Consider the following 19,900-nt stretch of genomic DNA (forward strand, 5'->3'; position numbering starts at 1 on the left):
TCCTCTTCCTCGCTCTCCTCTTCCTCGCTCTCCTCTTCCTCACTGTCCTCTTACTCACTGTCCTCTTCCTCACTGTCCTCTTCCTCGCTGTCCTCTTCCTCACTGTCCTCTTCCTCACTGTCCTCTTCCTCCCTGTCCTCTTCATCGCTGTCCTCTTCCTCGCTGTCCTCTTCCTCGCTGTCCTCCTCACTGTCCTCTTCCTCCCTGTCCTCTTCCTCGCTGTCCTCCTCCTCCCTGTCCTCTTCCTCACTGTCCTCTTCCTCACTGTCCTCTTCCTCGCTGTCCTCTTCCTCGCTGTCCTCCTCACTGTCCTCTTCCTCCCTGTCCTCTTCCTCGCTGTCCTCCTCCTCCCTGTCCTCTTCCTCACTGTCCTCTTCCTCACTGTCCTCTTCCTCACTGTCCTCTTCATCACTGTCCTCTTACTCGCTGTCCTCTTCATCACTGTCCTCTTCCTCGCTGTCCTCTTCCTCGCTGTCCTCTTCCTCGCTGTCCTCTTCCTCACTGTCCTCTTCCTTACTGTCCTCTTCCTCGCTGTCCTCTTCATCGCTGTCCTCTTCCTCCCTGTCCTCTTCCTCGCTGTCCTCTTCCTCACTGTCCTCTTCCTCACTGTCCTCTTCCTCGCTGTCCTCTTCCTCGCTGTCCTCTTCCTCGCTGTCCTCTTCCTCCCTGTCCTCTTCCTCACTGTCCTCTTCCTCACTGTCCTCTTCCTCGCTGTCCTCTTCCTCGCTGTCCTCTTCCTCGCTGTCCTCTTCCTCCCTGTCCTCTTCCTCACTGTCCTCTTCCTCGCTGTCCTCTTCCTCGCTGTCCTCTTCCTCGCTGTCCTCTTCCTCACTGTCCTCTTCCTCGCTGTCCTCTTCCTCGCTGTCCTCTTCCTCCCTGTCCTCTTCCTCACTGTCCTCTTCCTCGCTGTCCTCTTCCTCGCTGTCCTCTTCCTCCCTGTCCTCTTCCTCACTGTCCTCTTCCTCACTGTCCTCTTCCTCGCTGTCCTCTTCCTCGCTGTCCTCTTCCTCCCTGTCCTCTTCCTCACTGTCCTCTTCCTCACTGTCCTCTTCCTCGCTGTCCTCTTCCTCACTGTCCTCTTCCTCACTGTCCTCTTCCTCACTGTCCTCCTCCTCACTGTCCTCCTCCTCGCTGTCCTCTTCCTTACTGTCCTCTTCCTCACTGTCCTCTTCCTCGCTGTCCTCTTCCTCGCTCTCCTCTTCCTCACTGTCCTCTTCCTCGCTGTCCTCTTCCTCGCTCTCCTCCTCCTCACTGTCCTCCTCCTCGCTGTCCTCTTCCTCACTGTCCTCTTCCTCGTTGTCCTCTTCCTCGCTGTCCTCTTCCTCGCTGTCCTCTTCCTCGCTCTCCTCCTCCTCACTGTCCTCTTCCTCACTGTCCTCTTCCTCGTTGTCCTCTTCCTCGCTGTCCTCCTCCTCCCTGTCCTCTTCCTCACTGTCCTCTTCCTCGCTGTCCTCTTCCTCGCTGTCCTCTTCCTCACTGTCCTCTTCCTCACTGTCCTCTTCCTCGCTGTCCTCTTCCTCGCTGTCCTCTTCCTCGCTGTCCTCTTCCTCGCTGTCCTCCTCCTCCCTGTCCTCTTCCTCACTGTCCTCTTCCTCGCTGTCCTCTTCCTCGCTGTCCTCTTCCTCACTGTCCTCTTCCTCACTGTCCTCTTCCTCACTGTCCTCTTCCTCACTGTCCTCTTCCTTACTGTCCTCTTCCTCGCTGTCCTCTTCATCGCTGTCCTCTTCCTCCCTGTCCTCTTCCTCGCTGTCCTCTTCCTCACTTTCCTCTTCCTCACTGTCCTCTTCCTCACTGTCCTCTTCCTCGCTGTCCTCTTCCTCGCTGTCCTCTTCCTCGCTGTCCTCTTCCTCACTGTCCTCTTCCTCGCTGTCCTCTTCCTCACTGTCCTCTTCCTCACTGTCCTCTTCCTCACTGTCCTCTTCCTCACTGTCCTCTTCCTCGCTGTCCTCTTCCTCACTGTCCTCTTCCTCACTGTCCTCTTCCTCGCTGTCCTCTTCCTCGCTGTCCTCTTCCTCGCTGTCCTCTTCCTCGCTGTCCTCTTCCTCACTGTCCTCTTCCTCGCTGTCCTCTTCCTCACTGTCCTCTTCCTCGCTGTCCTCTTCCTCGCTGTCCTCTTCCTCACTGTCCTCTTCCTCGCTGTCCTCTTCCTCGCTGTCCTCTTCCTCGCTGTCCTCTTCCTCACTGTCCTCTTCCTCACTGTCCTCTTCCTCGCTGTCCTCTTCCTCGCTGTCCTCTTCCTCACTGTCCTCTTACTCACTGTCCTCTTCCTCACTGTCCTCTTCCTCACTGTCCTCTTCCTCGCTCTCCTCTTCCTCACTGTCCTCTCGCTGTCCTCTTCCTCGCTGTCCTCTTCCTCGCTGTCCTCTTCCTCGCTGTCCTCTTCCTCACTGTCCTCTTCCTCGCTGTCCTCTTCCTCACTGTCCTCTTCCTCACTGTCCTCTTCCTCACTGTCCTCTTCCTCGCTGTCCTCTTCCTCGCTGTCCTCTTCCTCGCTGTCCTCTTCCTTACTGTCCTCTTCCTCGCTGTCCTCTTCCTCGCTGTCCTCTTCCTCGCTGTCCTCTTCCTCACTGTCCTCTTCCTCGCTGTCCTCCTCCTCACTGTCCTCTTCCTCGCTGTCCTCTTCCTCGCTGTCCTCTTCCTCCCTGTCCTCTTCCTCACTGTCCTCTTCCTCACTGTCCTCTTCCTCGCTGTCCTCTTCCTCACTGTCCTCTTCCTCACTGTCCTCTTCCTCACTGTCCTCTTCCTCACTGTCCTCTTCCTCGCTGTCCTCTTCATCGCTGTCCTCTTCCTCCCTGTCCTCTTCCTCGCTGTCCTCTTCCTCCCTGTCCTCTTCCTCACTGTCCTCTTCCTCGCTGTCCTCTTCCTCGCTGTCCTCTTCCTCCCTGTCCTCTTCCTCACTGTCCTCTTCCTCGCTGTCCTCTTCCTCGCTGTCCTCTTCCTCGCTGTCCTCTTCCTCGCTGTCCTCTTCCTCACTGTCCTCTTCCTCGCTGTCCTCTTCCTCGCTGTCCTCTTCCTCCCTGTCCTCTTCCTCACTGTCCTCTTCCTCACTGTCCTCTTCCTCGCTGTCCTCTTCCTCACTGTCCTCTTCCTCACTGTCCTCTTCCTCACTGTCCTCCTCCTCACTGTCCTCCTCCTCGCTGTCCTCTTCCTTACTGTCCTCTTCCTCACTGTCCTCTTCCTCGCTGTCCTCTTCCTCGCTCTCCTCTTCCTCACTGTCCTCTTCCTCGCTGTCCTCTTCCTCGCTCTCCTCCTCCTCACTGTCCTCCTCCTCGCTGTCCTCTTCCTCACTGTCCTCTTCCTCGTTGTCCTCTTCCTCGCTGTCCTCTTCCTCGCTGTCCTCTTCCTCGCTCTCCTCCTCCTCACTGTCCTCTTCCTCACTGTCCTCTTCCTCGTTGTCCTCTTCCTCGCTGTCCTCCTCCTCCCTGTCCTCTTCCTCACTGTCCTCTTCCTCGCTGTCCTCTTCCTCGCTGTCCTCTTCCTCACTGTCCTCTTCCTCACTGTCCTCTTCCTCGCTGTCCTCTTCCTCGCTGTCCTCTTCCTCGCTGTCCTCTTCCTCGCTGTCCTCCTCCTCCCTGTCCTCTTCCTCACTGTCCTCTTCCTCGCTGTCCTCTTCCTCGCTGTCCTCTTCCTCACTGTCCTCTTCCTCACTGTCCTCTTCCTCACTGTCCTCTTCCTCACTGTCCTCTTCCTTACTTTCCTCTTCCTCGCTGTCCTCTTCATCGCTGTCCTCTTCCTCCCTGTCCTCTTCCTCGCTGTCCTCTTCCTCACTTTCCTCTTCCTCACTGTCCTCTTCCTCACTGTCCTCTTCCTCGCTGTCCTCTTCCTCACTGTCCTCTTCCTCGCTGTCCTCTTCCTCACTGTCCTCTTCCTCGCTGTCCTCTTCCTCACTGTCCTCTTCCTCGCTGTCCTCTTCCTCACTGTCCTCTTCCTCACTGTCCTCTTCCTCACTGTCCTCTTCCTCACTGTCCTCTTCCTCACTGTCCTCTTCCTCGCTGTCCTCTTCCTCGCTGTCCTCTTCCTCACTGTCCTCTTCCTCGCTGTCCTCTTCCTCACTGTCCTCTTCCTCGCTCTCCTCTTCCTCACTGTCCTCTTCCTCGCTGTCCTCTTCCTCGCTCTCCTCTTCCTCACTGTCCTCTTCCTCGCTGTCCTCTTCCTCACTGTCCTCTTCCTTACTGTCCTCTTCCTCACTGTCCTCCTCCTCACTGTCCTCTTCCTCGCTGTCCTCTTCCTCACTGTCCTCCTCCTCACTGTCCTCTTCCTCGCTGTCCTCTTCCTCGCTGTCCTCTTCCTCGCTCTCCTCTTCCTCGCTGTCCTCTTCCTCGCTCTCCTCTTCCCCGCGTAGAAAGTAAGGAGGTGTGAGTGGATCTGACTGCAGGCGTGAATCTGCAGCGGCTCCAGTCTGCAGGTTTAAACACTGAGGCCCAAGCGACTGGGACGGACACAGTTTTCATTCTTTTTTAAGTGCTAATCAATAGCCTATAGTACACATTGTTAGAGAACTATTGCCTAAATATTCCCTTGAGTCCTATAAGCAGTGTGCAGGATATATTTATATATATATATATATATATATATATATATATATATATATATATATATATATAAACTCTTCCTCACCCTCCGCGGGCGGTCTCTCTTTTTTTCCTCCTGCTCGGGTCCTCTACCAGAGGCCTGGGAGCTTGAGGGTTCTGCGCAGGATCTTTGCTGTTCCTAGAACTGCACTTTTCTGGACCGAGATGTCTGATGTATTTCCTGGGATCTGCTGGAGCCACTCCTCCAGTTTGGGGGTCACTGCCCCGAGTGCCCCAACGACCACGGGCACCACTGATGCCTTCACCCTCCAGGTTTTCTCCAGCTCTTCTCTGAGCCCCTGGTATTTCTCTAGTTTCTCGTGTTCCTTTTTCCTGATGTTGAAGTCCTGGTGTTGCTATGTCGACCACAACGGCTTTCCTCTGCTCTTTGTCACCACCACAATGTCCGGTTGGTTCGCCATTACCATTTTGTCCGTCTGTATCTGGAAGTCCCACAGGATCTTGGCTCGGTCATTCTCGACCACCTTTGGAGGTGTTTCCCACTTTGACCTTGGGGTTTCCAGCCCATACTCTGCACAGATGTTCCTGTACACTATACCAGCCACTTGGTTATATATATATATATATATATATATATATATATATATATATATATATATATATATATATATATATATATATATATATATATATATATATATATATATATATATATATATATATATATATATATATATATATATATATATATATATATATATATATATATATATATATATATATATATATATATATATATGGCCGCTAGCCAGCTAGCGGCTGGCTAGCTCAAGTGGTAAGTCACCCGACTTGCACACAGTAGACCCCGGTTCGAATCCCCATTGGGGAAATGGGCTGCCAGTGTGGGTCCTTAGGCAAGACCCTTCACGCTACTGCCTACCTCATACAATGATGAGAGACAATGAAATGAATGACATGCCGGCTCAGACGTCGCCCGGCCACACAAGGTCTGCGTCAGGTGCTGGGGAACCAGAGCACCTCGATGTAAAATGGGCTACTGGAACAAGGCGGAAATGGGCGAGATGCGAGAACAGGGCTCTGATGGAATGCTACTACTCCAGTAACCCTAGTCAGAGGGGCTACATGCAGAGGATGTGGGAGAAATGGTTACTTCGAAACCCACAGTCCAAACTCACGGCGAAACAACTAGTAGCTCAGTGTTCCAACATCCACAAACGGCAACTGCTATCACAACTTGAGATCGACGAGGTACAACACCAATGCTCCGGCAACGGAGAGCCAGGACACCAGGTTAGAGGGGAGTTAACACCAGCCCTCCCAATGGAGATTGGGTACGAAGCCCCAATAAGCGCAATCACGCTGAACGAGGCAGCGACTGACCTGAAAAATAAGATCATGGCAAAAATGTCCAGCAGGCAACCACGAAGCCAATTACAGAGGCTAAGAGAAGTACTGTCAGAAAGTCTCCTAGAAGATGTGAATGCAGCTCTGAGAGCAATTCCTACATCAACCATCACTGAAACCAATGAGCTGATATACTCCACAGCAGCAGTGATCCTAGAGACACTTGGCTATCGGAAGAGCAACCATGAGATGAAATACCCACCATGGAAAAGAAGGCTGGAGGATAACATCAAGGCAGCACGGAGGGAAGTGAGTCAATTGACAGAGGCCTTGAAAGGTGCAATGAAAAAGCAAGTACCCAAAAGGTACAGCCAGATGCCCATACCTGAAGCATTGGAAACTGCCAAACAAAGGCTCCAAGCCTTGGCCAGCCGCCTAAAGAGGTACACGAGAGACAACGAAGCCAGACGAGTAAATCGTCTGTTCGCAACTCAACCTGCGAAAGTGTACGCTCAGTGGCAGGGTAACAATAACAGAGCAGACCCACCAAGGCTGGAAACTGAACAGTACTGGAAAGGCATATGGGAGAAGGAGGCAGCACACAACAGTGATGCACAGTGGCTGGTGGCTCTGAGAGAGGACCACAGCAACCTCCCTGAACAGAATCCAGTTACCATCACAGTGGCAGACGTCCAAGAAAGAGCCTCAGGTATGAAAAATTGGACAGCACCAGGCCCTGACATGATACACGCCTACTGGCTTAAGAAACTCACGGCTCTCCATGAGCGCTTGGCAGCGCAAATGAACCAGCTGCTGAGGGATGGGAATCACCCTGAATGGTTAACCGAAGGGCGCACAATCCTGATCCTGAAGGATCCCTCAAAGGGTACAGTCCCATCCAACTATCGGCCAATAACCTGCCTCTCCACAACGTGGAAGCTCATGTCCGGCACCATAGCGGCTAAGATAAGTAAGCACATGGATCAATACATGAGCACAGCTCAGAAGGGAATCGGTAAAGATACCAGAGGTGCCAAACACCAGCTCCTGGTAGACAGAACAGTCGCTCGAGACTGCAGAACCCGACACACTAACCTGAGCACTGCCTGGATTGATTACAAGAAAGCCTACGACTCAATGCCACATACTTGGATCATTGAATGCCTGGAGCTATACAACATCAACAGGACTCTAAGAGCCTTCATTGCAAACTCGATGAGGTTGTGGAAAACCACCCTTGAAGCCAATGGCAAGCCACTTGCACAAGTCTCCATCAAATGTGGCATATTCCAAGGAGACGCCCTGTCCCCACTGCTGTTCTGCATAGGTCTGAACCCCCTCAGCCAAATAATCAACAAGACTGGCTATGGATACCGACTCAGGAACGGGGCCACCATCAGTCACCTCCTCTACATGGATGACATCAAGCTGTATGCTAAGAATGAGCGAGACATCGACTCACTGATCCATACCACCCGGATATACAGTGCAGACATTGGGATGTCATTCGGACTAGAGAAGTGTGGTCGGATGGTGACTAAGAGAGGGAAGGTAGTCCACACAGAAGGGGTCTCACTCCCAGAAGGAACAATAGCAGACATTGAGGACAGTTACAAGTACCTCGGAATCCCACAAGCAAATGGCAACCTCGAAGAGGTGACAAGGAAAGCGGCTACGGCCAAATACCTCCAACGAGTAAGGCAGGTCCTAAGAAGCCAGCTCAATGGCAAGAACAAGTCCCGGGCAATAAACAGCTACGCCCTACCAGTAATCAGATACCCTGCAGGAATAATAAACTGGCCAAAGGATGAGATACAGACCACAGATGTTAAGACGCGAAAGCTCCTAACCATGCACGGAGGGTTCCACCCCAAATCCAGCACCCTGAGACTGTACGCTAGCCGTAAGGAAGGAGGCCGAGGACTAGTGAGTGTGAGAGCCACTATCCAGGATGAAACATCCAAGATCCATAAGTACATCAAGGACAAGGCTCCGACAGATGACGTGCTCAGTGAATGTCTCAGACAATGGGGAACAGAAGATGAGGTGCTGGAGGTCCCGTCATGGGAGGACAAGCCCCTACACGGCATGTACCACCGAAACATAACTGAAGTGGCAGATATACAGAAATCCTACCAATGGCTAGACAGAGCCGGACTAAAGGACAGCACAGAGGCACTCATCATGGCTGCACAGGAGCAGGCCTTGAGCACCAGAGCAATAGAGGCCCAGATCTACCACACCAGACAAGACCCTAGGTGTAGACTGTGCAAAGAGGCCAATGAGACAATCCAGCACATAACTGCAGGGTGTAAGATGCTGGCAGGGAAAGCTTACATGGAGCGCCATAACCAAGTGGCTGGTATAGTGTACAGGAACATCTGTGCAGAGTATGGGCTGGAAACCCCAAGGTCAAAGTGGGAAACACCTCCAAAGGTGGTCGAGAATGACCGAGCCAAGATCCTGTGGGACTTCCAGATACAGACGGACAAAATGGTAATGGCGAACCAACCGGACATTGTGGTGGTGGACAAAGAGCAGAGGAAAGCCGTTGTGATCGACATAGCAATACCAAGCGACTTCAACATCAGGAAAAAGGAACACGAGAAACTAGAGAAATACCAGGGGCTCAGAGAAGAGCTGGAGAAAACCTGGAAGGTGAAGGCCTCAGTGGTGCCCGTGGTCGTTGGGGCACTCGGGGCAGTGACCCCCAAACTGGAGGAGTGGCTCCAGCAGATCCCAGGAAATACATCAGACATCTCGGTCCAGAAAAGTGCAGTTCTAGGAACAGCAAAGATACTGCGCAGAACCCTCAAGCTCCCAGGCCTCTGGTAGAGGACCCGAGCAGGAGGAAAAAGAGACCGCCCGCGGAGGGTGAGGAAGAGTTTTTTTTTTTTTTTTTTTATATATATATATATATACACATACATATGAACTATAAAAAAATCACTGACGAGAAAGTTGATCCTTATTATTGCACATTCTTTATGAAAAGACACATTTAGGTTATTGCACATAGACGATAGAAGTTATTGATTGACTGTGGGATCTTTCCGCAGTCAATCAATGGTTTTCATGTTCTTTATCCATTATATAGTTTTCAGTTTTTTTTGAAGCTTTCAACTCTTCAGCAATTTAAAGTATTCAGGTCATTCAAGTTATTTTTTTTTGAAGTTCATGTGAATGCATTTCCTGCTATTACTTTTGGTGTTTGTACCTCTTACAGTATTTGCAGTATTTGAAGTACGTTGTGGTATTTTTCCCATTGATTTGAATGGGACTTGAAGTACTTTGGGGTATTCAAGTGATTTTCATGAGCTTATAGTACTTCAAGTCCTTAAAGTCCTTCCAGTTCTGAAGGTTATTCAAATAATTAATGTCTTTAATGTTTTTAACCTACATACAGTACAGTTCAGTACTTTGGCATTGAAGTACTTTAGTATTATTACTGCATTTTGTAGTATTTGAAGTAGGACTTCAGCAGAAGCCTCCAGAAGTTTCAAGGACTTCTGAAGTTTCAAGGAAAGTTTCAAGACCAGACCAAGACCAGACCCAAACCTAAAGCAAGAACCAGACAAAGACCTGATCCACGACCCAGACCAAGACCAAGTCCAGACCAGGTTACCGTGGTTACTGGAACCAAAATCAGATCCAAACCACAGACGACGGACCAAGTCCAGATCAGGTTACCGTAGTTACCGGATATAAAACCATAATCAGGTAAACCACAGACGTCCAGACTATGTTACCATAGTTACCTGAATTAAAACCGTAACCAGGTAAACCACAGAAGCTAGGCCAAGTCCAGACCAGGTTACCATAGTTCCCAGAACCCATTTATTTCAGCGGTGTGGGGAATTTCAACAGTTTCAAGGACATGTTCAAAGATTTCAACAGTTCAAGGACGCGTTCAAGGATTTCAGGAGTTTCAAGGTTTCAACAGTTTCAAGAATTTTAGCAGTTTTCAGGCATTTTCGAGGATTTTTCAGGTACCTTCTGCAGCAACACTATTCCACAGTCAATCACAATGGCAAACATTTCTAGTTGCATATAGACTTCATTGCACATAGGGATTATTGCACATAGAGATTATTGCACATCGAGGTTATTGCACATAGATGTTATTGCACATAGATGTTATTGCACATCGAGGTTATTGCACATCGAGGTTATTGCACATCGAGGTTATTGCACATAGATGTTATTGCACATCGAGGTTATTGCACATAGATGTTATTGCACATAGATGTTATTGCACATAGATGTTATTGCACATCGAGGTTATTGCACATAGATGTTATTGCACATAGATGTTATTGCACATAGAGGTTATTGCACATCGAGGTTATTGCACATCGAGGTTATTGCACATAGATGTTATTGCACATCGAGGTTATTGCACATAGATGTTATTGCACATAGATGTTATTGCACATAGATGTTATTGCACATCGAGGTTCTGACAGCAGGGGATGAACAACCTTTTCCCCCAAAACTGTTGTTCTACAGGAAAAAACAAACCAGTGTTTGTTCACAGACTGAATGAATACAGTCCATGGGCCTCGGCTGTTGCACCACAACTGTCCACCAGAGGGACCCGTCAGCTCTGATCTCAGCACGCACTAGCATAACCTCTGTCTCTGCAGTGGAGTAATAACAGACAGTCATTAATAATGTGGACTGTAGACCCACTGTATCACAGAAAAGCCCTAAAACATTCCTATTTTAGTTTTAATTATTTCTGCTCAAGTCCAAGTTAAAAGTAATGACTCAATGAAACATGTTTCAGTAGTGACAGAAATAAAATAATGTACAAATATTGATTATATTGATGACACTGCGGGTGAATGGGGAAACTTTTTAAATTTAGTGATATCAATTTGAAACGTTTGCTGTAGATTAATGAGATAAATATGAGATAAAAATGTCTGAAAGTTTTCAGTAATTGTATGTTTTCATATAAAATAATGCCTTTAATGCTGGAAAGTGCCTTAAATTTCCCAGGTTATGAGGAAATCTGAAAAATTTATCCTGCCAGGTTTAAATTTATGCTTTTATTTTGATATATTAGTCAAAGACTTTTTCAGAGGGGATGTTGGATATCTTATATTTTAAATAAGCTGTTATTTAGTGGAAAAAATTGTAAAGATTAAAATGTTGTAAAAAATAAAAAATAGTGAAAAAAATAGTTTTGCCTGTAGTGTTATTCCTTAAATTTGATACAATTTTAAAATGACTCAGGTAGATGTAGCTGAGTGGAGGAGACCAGGGTCAGTTAATAAGTAAGCACTTACAGACCACATACATGTAACATCATTCATCAACAACATTTCATCTGCAAAATGCAGTTGACTAAACAAAATAAACATTAGATATTAGATTACGTTGTTCCTTCAGCCATTTTAAAACACAGCTAATGCTAAATTGTAATCCTTTATAGCAAACAGTGTGGAGAGGAATGGAAAAAGAAAAAACATGTTGTGTTCTTTACGATATCTTTGTATTTATTTATTTCTAAAAGTTCTTCTTGTAATACTTTTTTAATGGTAGATGGTCTATGGTCGTATAGTAGCTCAAAGTATATTTTTACTGTGTTTCTACTGAGGCTGTACTCGCCATGAAGGTCCCAGGTACTTCAAAAAGTAGATGGTGAAAGCCTGTTGTGGAGCGGAGGGAGCTGCACAGGAGGAAGAGGAACGAGCAGGTGGAGGAGCTGACCAGTGCAGGACACCACGCTCTGAGAAAAGGACAAACCCACCATTTCAGACTGAAGGCAGCACTGGCTGGTCAGGTTGACCTACAGGGGCGGCGGCTCAGTCGCAGCGGCTTAGGACTAACCCAACACCTGAATGTAATTTTGTTGGACAGTCGTACAATGACACATAAAGCACTTAAAGCATTCGCTGAGAGGAACCTTTGATCAAAATACACCAAAGCTGCCTGATAGGAAAACTGCTGTGGAAGTTCTGTCCTCTAGTTCTTCTTCTTGCAGACTTTGTCTTAATTATGATACAAGATATATTATATCTGAAGCCTTTCCAATGAATGGGGCTGAATGGGACCCGCTCATCTTTATTACATTATATCTTTATGTACCCAGCCCTGTTGTTAAGGAGAGACACAGTGTGGAGGTTTAGTGTCAGCTCGCTCTGACCAACAAAGGAGGACAGAATCATCCAGTCAAAGTCCAGTCATTGGAGACCCCACATGGCGGTCCCACAAGACCGTAAAGGGCCCAGCCGGCCAGGTTAACAGTAGGTGAAATGTACAGCTGTGCAGATAGTTTCTGTAATAACTACTTCAATAAGATCCACATCCTCTGAATAATCTTTGCACTTAATATTCATTGATTTGAATCCTGTTTATTTATGTGACAGACACAAAGGGAAACTCTATTGAAACATAGACTCTTTATTTCACATGAGGACACAGAGTGGACACGCCCTTCACTGGCAGGGGGCGGGGCCTGTGTGGACGCTGTGAGAGGGACGTCCCGCAGACTGTGGAGGCGGCATGGAGGCGGGAGAGATCACCACAGGGACGGGTCGTATCTGCACACATCACACATCAGGGACTTACACACTTTCGGACTGAGGACACTGGGGCGGTCAGGGTTTGACCGACAGAAAACCAGTCCAACCTGTGGGCATGAAGCCCGAAGAACCCCAGAGCTCAAAACATTCTACTTTCAAATATATCATGTGCATGTACTTCCGCAAGAAACCTTTTTTTGTAAACATTTAATATGGATACTGAACAGATAAAGGAACATCAACAGAGAGAGAAAAAGCAACCTCAAGCAGACGCCTGACCCAGTCCATACAGTTACAACTAGAGAAGACACTTCAGGCACACACAAAATAAATACACTCAAATAAATAAATAAATCAAAGTAAGAAAATAAAGTCAAACTCAAATAACAAAAGACGAATACTTTTTACCCCACTGTATATATAAAGGAATGCGTATAGATAGATAGAACATGTGTTTGGATGAGGCGCGGGTTAAGAGGTTAACGTGTGGTCAGTGGGAGGTGAAGCAGGTGTTTAGTACCTGGTCTGTGGGAGGGGCTCTGTGCTCTCCTTCAGTAGCAGCTCTGAGATGAGTGTGTCCAGGACCTCCGGACCGGAGCGCTTCCCATACCTGCAGCACATCACAGGACGTCATCCTCATCCAGCACATCACAGGACGTCATCCTCATACAGCACATCACAGGACGTCATCCTCATACAGCACATCACAGGACGTCATCCTCATACAGGACGTCATCCTCATACAGGACGTCATCCTCATCCAGCACATCACAGGACGTCATCCTTATACAGGACGTCATCCTCATACAGGACATCATCCTCATACAGGACATCATCCTCATACAGGACGTCATCCTCATACAGGACATCATCTTTATACAGGACGTCATCCTCATACAGGACATCATCCTCATACAGGACATCATCCTCATACAGGACGTCATCCTCATACAGGACATCATCCTTATACAGGACGTCATTCTCATCCAGCACACTAAAATCAAACTAAGTGCAGGATGTGGTTACTGCTGCCAGGGCATGTTGAAAGAAACAAGAGTTTGGATAAAAAGTGAAGAATTTGCTGTCGCTAACATAAGCTTAGCCCATTCATTCCTATGGCGTAGCCATTTTTTTATGTGTATCAGTTAGCACTGGATATTAAGCCTTTTCTCTCTTAAATAAAATCAAAGCTAAATAATGACATGTTTACTGTGTGTGCTAAATATATTTGAATGAATGCACCGTTCTTCTCCTAAATGTGACAGCAGTGACGTTTGAAGTGTACATGACAGGTTCTCAAGCTTTTATAATTCTTCTTGATTTGTTGGAATAGTACCTGTGTTAAGGAAAATATCACAGTTTTACTAATGTTACCAATAAAATAACAGCTTGAGGAGAAAGTATGATAAAAACGTCAAAACTTTGGTTAAAATCTGACCTTAGCAACACCTTAGCAACAGTAGAACACTCTTCAGTGCTGACGTAGAAGGTAGGTGCACTAAAAATACAGCAGATGGCGCTCTTTTTGTAGGTATTTGACAGTCTTTTTTCTTATATTCTTGATCAGATTTCATTCATTCATAAAAAGTTGCTCATTTAGAAATGCAGCTTATTTAGTTGGTTCCGTGCAGGAAATAAGCTCCTCCTTCTGTGTGTGGAGCAGAGGTTAGCCTACACAGCGTAGGAGCCGATGTTTTCAAAAACTTGAACATTATTTATGGGATACTCTGAGGACTTTTGAAGCTTTTACACAATGGAAGAGCGATGTTTGCGTTTGTTTTTTGTTTTTCTGCCTGGTTAGTGAATCAACAAGTGGCTGTAAGATACTGCTGCTTTGTGGTGGTTAGCTTCTTAGCTTGTCAGGGCTGGTGTTCACTGTGATTTTTAGATGTCACATTGCATGATGTTGGGTTTGTAACATTGTGAGCTGCTCTGTCTTCAGTGTGCAATGGTTCAGAGAGAAGTGTCGCTACGACCAATGTTTATCAAAATCAGGCTACAGACGGTGCGTGGCCGCATGCTAACGGATGTACCGCATTTGTAAGCTGTGTGGATGTCATTTCCTGTGGTTAGCATTGGTAATGGCTTCTGTGGTTAGCTTTGGTAATGGCTACTGTGGTTAGCATTGGTAATGGCGACTGTAGTTAGCTTTGGTAATGGCTACTGTGGTTAGCTTTGGTAATGGCTACTGTGGTTAGCATTGGTAATGGCTACTGTGGTTAGCATTGGTAATGGCTACTGGGGTTAGCATTGGTAATGGTGACTGTGGTTAGCATTGGTAATGGCTACTGTGGTTAGCATTGGTAATGGCTTCTGTGGTTAGCATTGGTAATGGCTACTGTGGTTAGCATTGGTAATGGCGACTGTAGTTAGCTTTGGTAATGGCTACTGTGGTTAGCTTTGGTAATGGCTACTGTGGTTAGCATTGGTAATGGCTACTGTGGTTAGCATTGGTAATGGCTACTGGGGTTAGCATTGGTAATGGTGACTGTGGTTAGCATTGGTAATGGCTACTGTGGTTAGCTTTGGTAATGGCTACTGTGGTTAGCATTGGTAATGGCTACTGTGGTTAGCATTGGTAATGGCGACTGTGGTTAGCTTTGGTAATGGCTACTGTGGTTAGCTTTGGTAATGGCTACTGTGGTTAGCATTGGTAATGGCGACTGTGGTTAGCATTGGTAATGGCTACTGTGGTTAGCATTGGTAATGGCGACTGTGGTTAGCATTGGTAATGGCGACTGTGGTTAGCATTGGTAATGGCTACTGTGGTTAGCTTTGGTAATGGCTTCTGTGGTTAGCATTGGTAATAGCGACTGTGGTTAGCATTGGTAATGGCTACTGTGGTTAGCATTGGTAATGGCGACTGTGGTTAGCATTGGTAATGGCTACTGTGGTTAGCTTTGGTAATGGCTTCTGTGGTTAGCATTGGTAATGGCTTCTGTGGTTAGCTTTGGTAATGGCTACTGTGGTTAGCATTGGTAATGGCGACTGTGGTTAGCATTGGTAATGGCGACTGTGGTTAGCTTTGGTAATGGCGACTGTGGTTAGCATTGGTAATGGCTACTGTGGTTAGCATTGGTAATGGCGACTGTGGTTAGCTTTGGTAATGGCGACTGTGGTTAGCATTGGTAATGGCTACTGTGGTTAGCATTGGTAATGGCGACTGTGGTTAGCTTTGGTAATGGCGACTGTGGTTAGCATTGGTAATGGCTTCTGTGGTTAGCTTTGGTAATGGCGACTGTGGTTAGCTTTGGTAATGGCGACTGTGGTTAGCTTTGATAATGGCGACTGTGGTTAGCTTTGGTAATGGCGACTGTGGTTAGCATTGGTAATGGCGACTGTGGTTAGCTTTGGTAATGGCGACTGTGGTTAGCTTTGGTAATGGCGACTCTGTGCCAGAGTGTAGAGGCCAAGTTTATTCAGCCACTGTGATTTTACATCTCTACCGTGAGCGAGTCGCTCTCCCTTTAATGCAAAGCACAACATAAAAGTGGTGTGACGGAAACAAACTAATCCTGAATGAATCTGTTAGCAGCCGGCTGATCTCCATTCATTACAACAAGACCTTTTTAAATGTCCAGGTTCATGGTGATATAGTTGTGGTTCACTGAATGTTTGTGTGAGAGAGACACTTTGCAGTTTATTTGGACAAATTATCCCATTGACTTTAATGCCTTTCAGCGACCGTTAACAAGTTTCAGTTTGGTTCTACGTCACTTCCGGCCTCCATGGCCGATGTGGAAGTGACTTTTTTTCCCAAAATAAAAAGATATTTTTTGCCAGATTTAGGTAAAATTTTAACATGAATCTTGAATGCACTTGTGTTAACTACTTATTTGTGAAAATGTAGTCTAATGTGTCAAATACACTTTAAGGCGAGACACTACAGTTGATAAAGGAGACTTTAACCCCATACACACACACATACACACACACACACATACACATACACGCACACACACATACACATACACCTACACACACACACACACACACACACACACACACTCGCACACATACACATACACATACACATACACATACACATACGCATATGCACACGCACACGCACATGCACACACACAGACACACACACACACACACACACACGCACACACACACATACAGGTAAATACACCAGTTAGTATCCAGGTGTCCAGCATTCCCAAAATCTACAAAAAACAGACGTAAATGAGGATGATAAAGCAACAAAATGCAACAAAACTGTGACAACAAAGTGTCAAAACAGCGGCAACAAACAAAAACAAACAACCAAGTAAAGACTTGACAAAAAGTGTTTAGATTTGGGTAAATGCAGGTTAGGGTTTGGGCGGGGGTTAAGAGGTTAAATGTAAAGATCCATAAATATGAGGAAAAACGTGTTGCATGTTTTTTGTTATTTGATGCTTTCATATGTAAATAAAAATGCCCCAAATTTACCATATTTTCAGTGACAAAATCTGAATATTGGATTGAGCCAGGTTTAAATGTAAGGTTTTATTTTGTGACATTTTTGTTGCCAAGACTTTTTCAGAGGAATTTTGGATCCTGTTAAGTTTTTTTTTACTTGTTTTGTTCAATTCAAAACTCAATCGGGCTAGGAATTAGATATTAAAAAATCCCCCAGAAAAAATCTTGAGGTGTTGTTGCACCCATGAGAGAAAAATGCATTTTGAGAAAATTGCCCAAATGAAGAACCATTGAGTCGGTGCAATAATGAAACATGTGAGGATTAGGTCGTTGTTGTTGTTGTTTTTTAGTTTGTTTAGTTTGTTTCCAGGTGAAAGTGTGGAGTGTGCATGTCCTGGTCAACACTAAAAACACGTACAATAGACCAGGATGAATGAGAGTGTGTGGGACAACGGATGCATTTTAGCTCATGGCTAATCCGGAGGAGCATGTTCATTAACATGCACTGTCCCGACCACATACACCCAAAAAAAGAACTAAAAAAAATGAAAGTTTTGACTCTAGTTTTCCACGTTTGAAATGTCAGTATGGTGACAACACTGTCGGCTCGGATCAATACCAAACCATAATGTGACAGTTACAATACAGATTTATAATGAGAATATGTGCGGCACTGTTACTCTGTCTATGAGGAACAGATGATGATAATAATCATGATATGTTGCATTTATTCAGACCTACATCCATTCTGCCAAAAGAGAGTACAAGTCTGTGTGGGAGAAATAAAACCACCCCGATTTACAACGGTCTTTACCAAACAAATACCAGCTTCTGTAAACAACTGCATTCCAAACTAGGGCTCATGAACCTTCAATGTTTAACTCACTGTCGGCAGATTGATCTTAGAAACAACAGATCCAAATATAATAAGAGGTGTAGGATGAAAACATATTAGAATAGGAGGATGTACATTTGAAATATACAATGTACACAAGAGATGGATGAACAAGCATATTAATACTAATAATGCTAATAATAATACTAATACTAATACTAATAATAATAATAATAATAATAATAATAATAATAATAATAATAATGATAATAAGATGTGGCAGTGTAAATGATAGTGAGATATCGAGCAGCACTTCTTAACCGTTGTCGGGACCATCACCGTAAAATCACAAGCCGTGACCCATTGGTTATCCATCATGTAAAATAGTGTGTTTTCCTCATAAAGTATTGTGTAATAATCCTAACAAGCTGAAATCATGATCAAAATAATGAAATGACAGTAGATATGTTTGAAAAATGACCCACTGACTGATGTCCCCCGACTGACTTTTGGGGAACACTGGTGTAGAGTGAGCTAATGTGTCTGCGGAGCTGGAAGAGCGCCCTCTACAGTCCGTGTCCATGTCCTTTAAAGCTCATTTGTTTAAACAGAGTAAAGTCGCGCTTCCAAACGTGATCATTTCCATTTGTCGTCCTACACTGGCACTCACAAACACACTCATTCAGCCTGGCCTATTGTACATGTTTTAGTGGCTGGGTAAACCTACGCAGACACGGGGAGAACATGCAAACTCTTCACAGGGATCGAACCGGGACAAAGGCACAAGGACTAACCTCTGCCACTCGGTGTATCACCTGCCTACAGTTTATTGCAGTGTTTTTCAACCTTAATTGAGCCAAGGCACATTTTTTTCATTGAAATAATCACGGGGCACACCACCAGCAGAAAATGTTCTCATCAAAGTGTCTTGAATAGGAACACCGAATAGTCTCGCGAGCCACAATGCCTCAATACATCACTAATTCTCTTGTCTCAAAGAAATTAACTTACTGATATGGAAGAGCATAATATGGTTCCTCTGCCGATCACTAGACAGCACAGACACTCGAAAACGCTACATTATTTGTGGATAATAATGCATTTGTTAAAACTAAGTGAGATTGGATAATTTCCCAAGGCACACCAGACAATATCTCACGGCACACTAGTGTGCCACGGCACAGTGGTTGAAAAACACTGCTTTATTGTGTCCAAAGGTGAAGGTGGGAAAACGTAAGCCCATAGGGGGTGCTCTTCAGTTCATCCATAACACTATGATGGACAACCATGAGACCTGAGTCCAGAGTGAGTGGGTGATGCAGCAGTACCTCTGTCTCGTGATGAGGTTGATGTAGTGTCTCAGGGCGGAGTAATACTTGGCCAGCTCCTCCGCCGGGGCGTCGTCCCCGGGGTTCTCGGGTTTGAGCGGGTATCCCTCCGCCAGGGCACTGAGGCACAGCAGCGCCCACAGCACGAGCCCCAGGCTGCCCAGCCAGCTCCGAATGTTCACGTGCATCTGGAGGAGACACACTTTTACGCACGGGTGTTCCAAAGGATCAGCCCACACACACGCACACACACGCACACGTACGCAGTACTCACGTTTCCCGGAGGATGTGAAGGATCTTCTCAGCCCGTGTCTTCTTTTCCTGCGCTCATGGCGCGCGCTGGCTTTTATATCTCCATGCGCCACACGCGCGCCACGGCACGCGTCACCGCCGTTTAAGCGCAGCTCTGTGCTCGTGCTCGTGCGCACGTCAGTGGTGATGCGGTCATTAGCGCGTGGATTTGTCTTCACCGTTTGGACACGCGCAAAACAAACAAACAATACAACTATGAATAGAATCATTTTGGAGGTTTGTTTCCAGTGAGGGGGGGGGACAGCGGGGGACAGCTACAGTGGACAGCGGGTTTAAAGCGTGTCATTATGAACATACCCGCCAAGAGTTTCAGGGCTGAACGGTGCGCTTTTTAAGTGCTCTATGGAGGATAACTCACATTGGCCGCTGGCTGCGCACTCTGATGCAGACTTCATTCTAGCCTATTCTTCTGAAAAGCATACCCGATCATTTACACATGTGACTGTTGCATTTTCCTTCGATCAATCCAACTCTCTGTGTTTCTCTGAAAGCCAAAGTGGATGTGTTTTTCTTCCTTTACTGTTGCGCCGCACCCTCCCATCACACAGAATGTTTGTGCCACAGTTGAATCTGAATGATGTTTCA

The 19,900-nt window shown here is 46.4% G+C and overlaps 1 protein-coding gene across 1 annotated transcript; it reads right to left on the reverse strand.

The window, feature by feature from the left end:
• Positions 1-12,292: 12,292 nt before the first annotated feature.
• npy (neuropeptide Y) lies at positions 12,293-19,402 on the reverse strand. Its single transcript, XM_079571369.1, has 4 exons — positions 19,278-19,402; positions 19,004-19,191; positions 12,951-13,040; positions 12,293-12,448 (listed from the first exon to the last, which is right to left on the reverse strand). Exons 2-4 carry the CDS (start codon positions 19,189-19,191, stop codon positions 12,427-12,429), a joined length of 300 nt encoding a protein of 99 aa, XP_079427495.1. The 5' UTR covers positions 19,278-19,402; the 3' UTR covers positions 12,293-12,426.
• Positions 19,403-19,900: the final 498 nt, after the last annotated feature.

Source organism: Gobius niger, assembly GCF_951799975.1.
Source record: "Gobius niger genome assembly, chromosome: 14".
Taxonomy (NCBI): domain Eukaryota; kingdom Metazoa; phylum Chordata; class Actinopteri; order Gobiiformes; family Gobiidae; genus Gobius; species Gobius niger.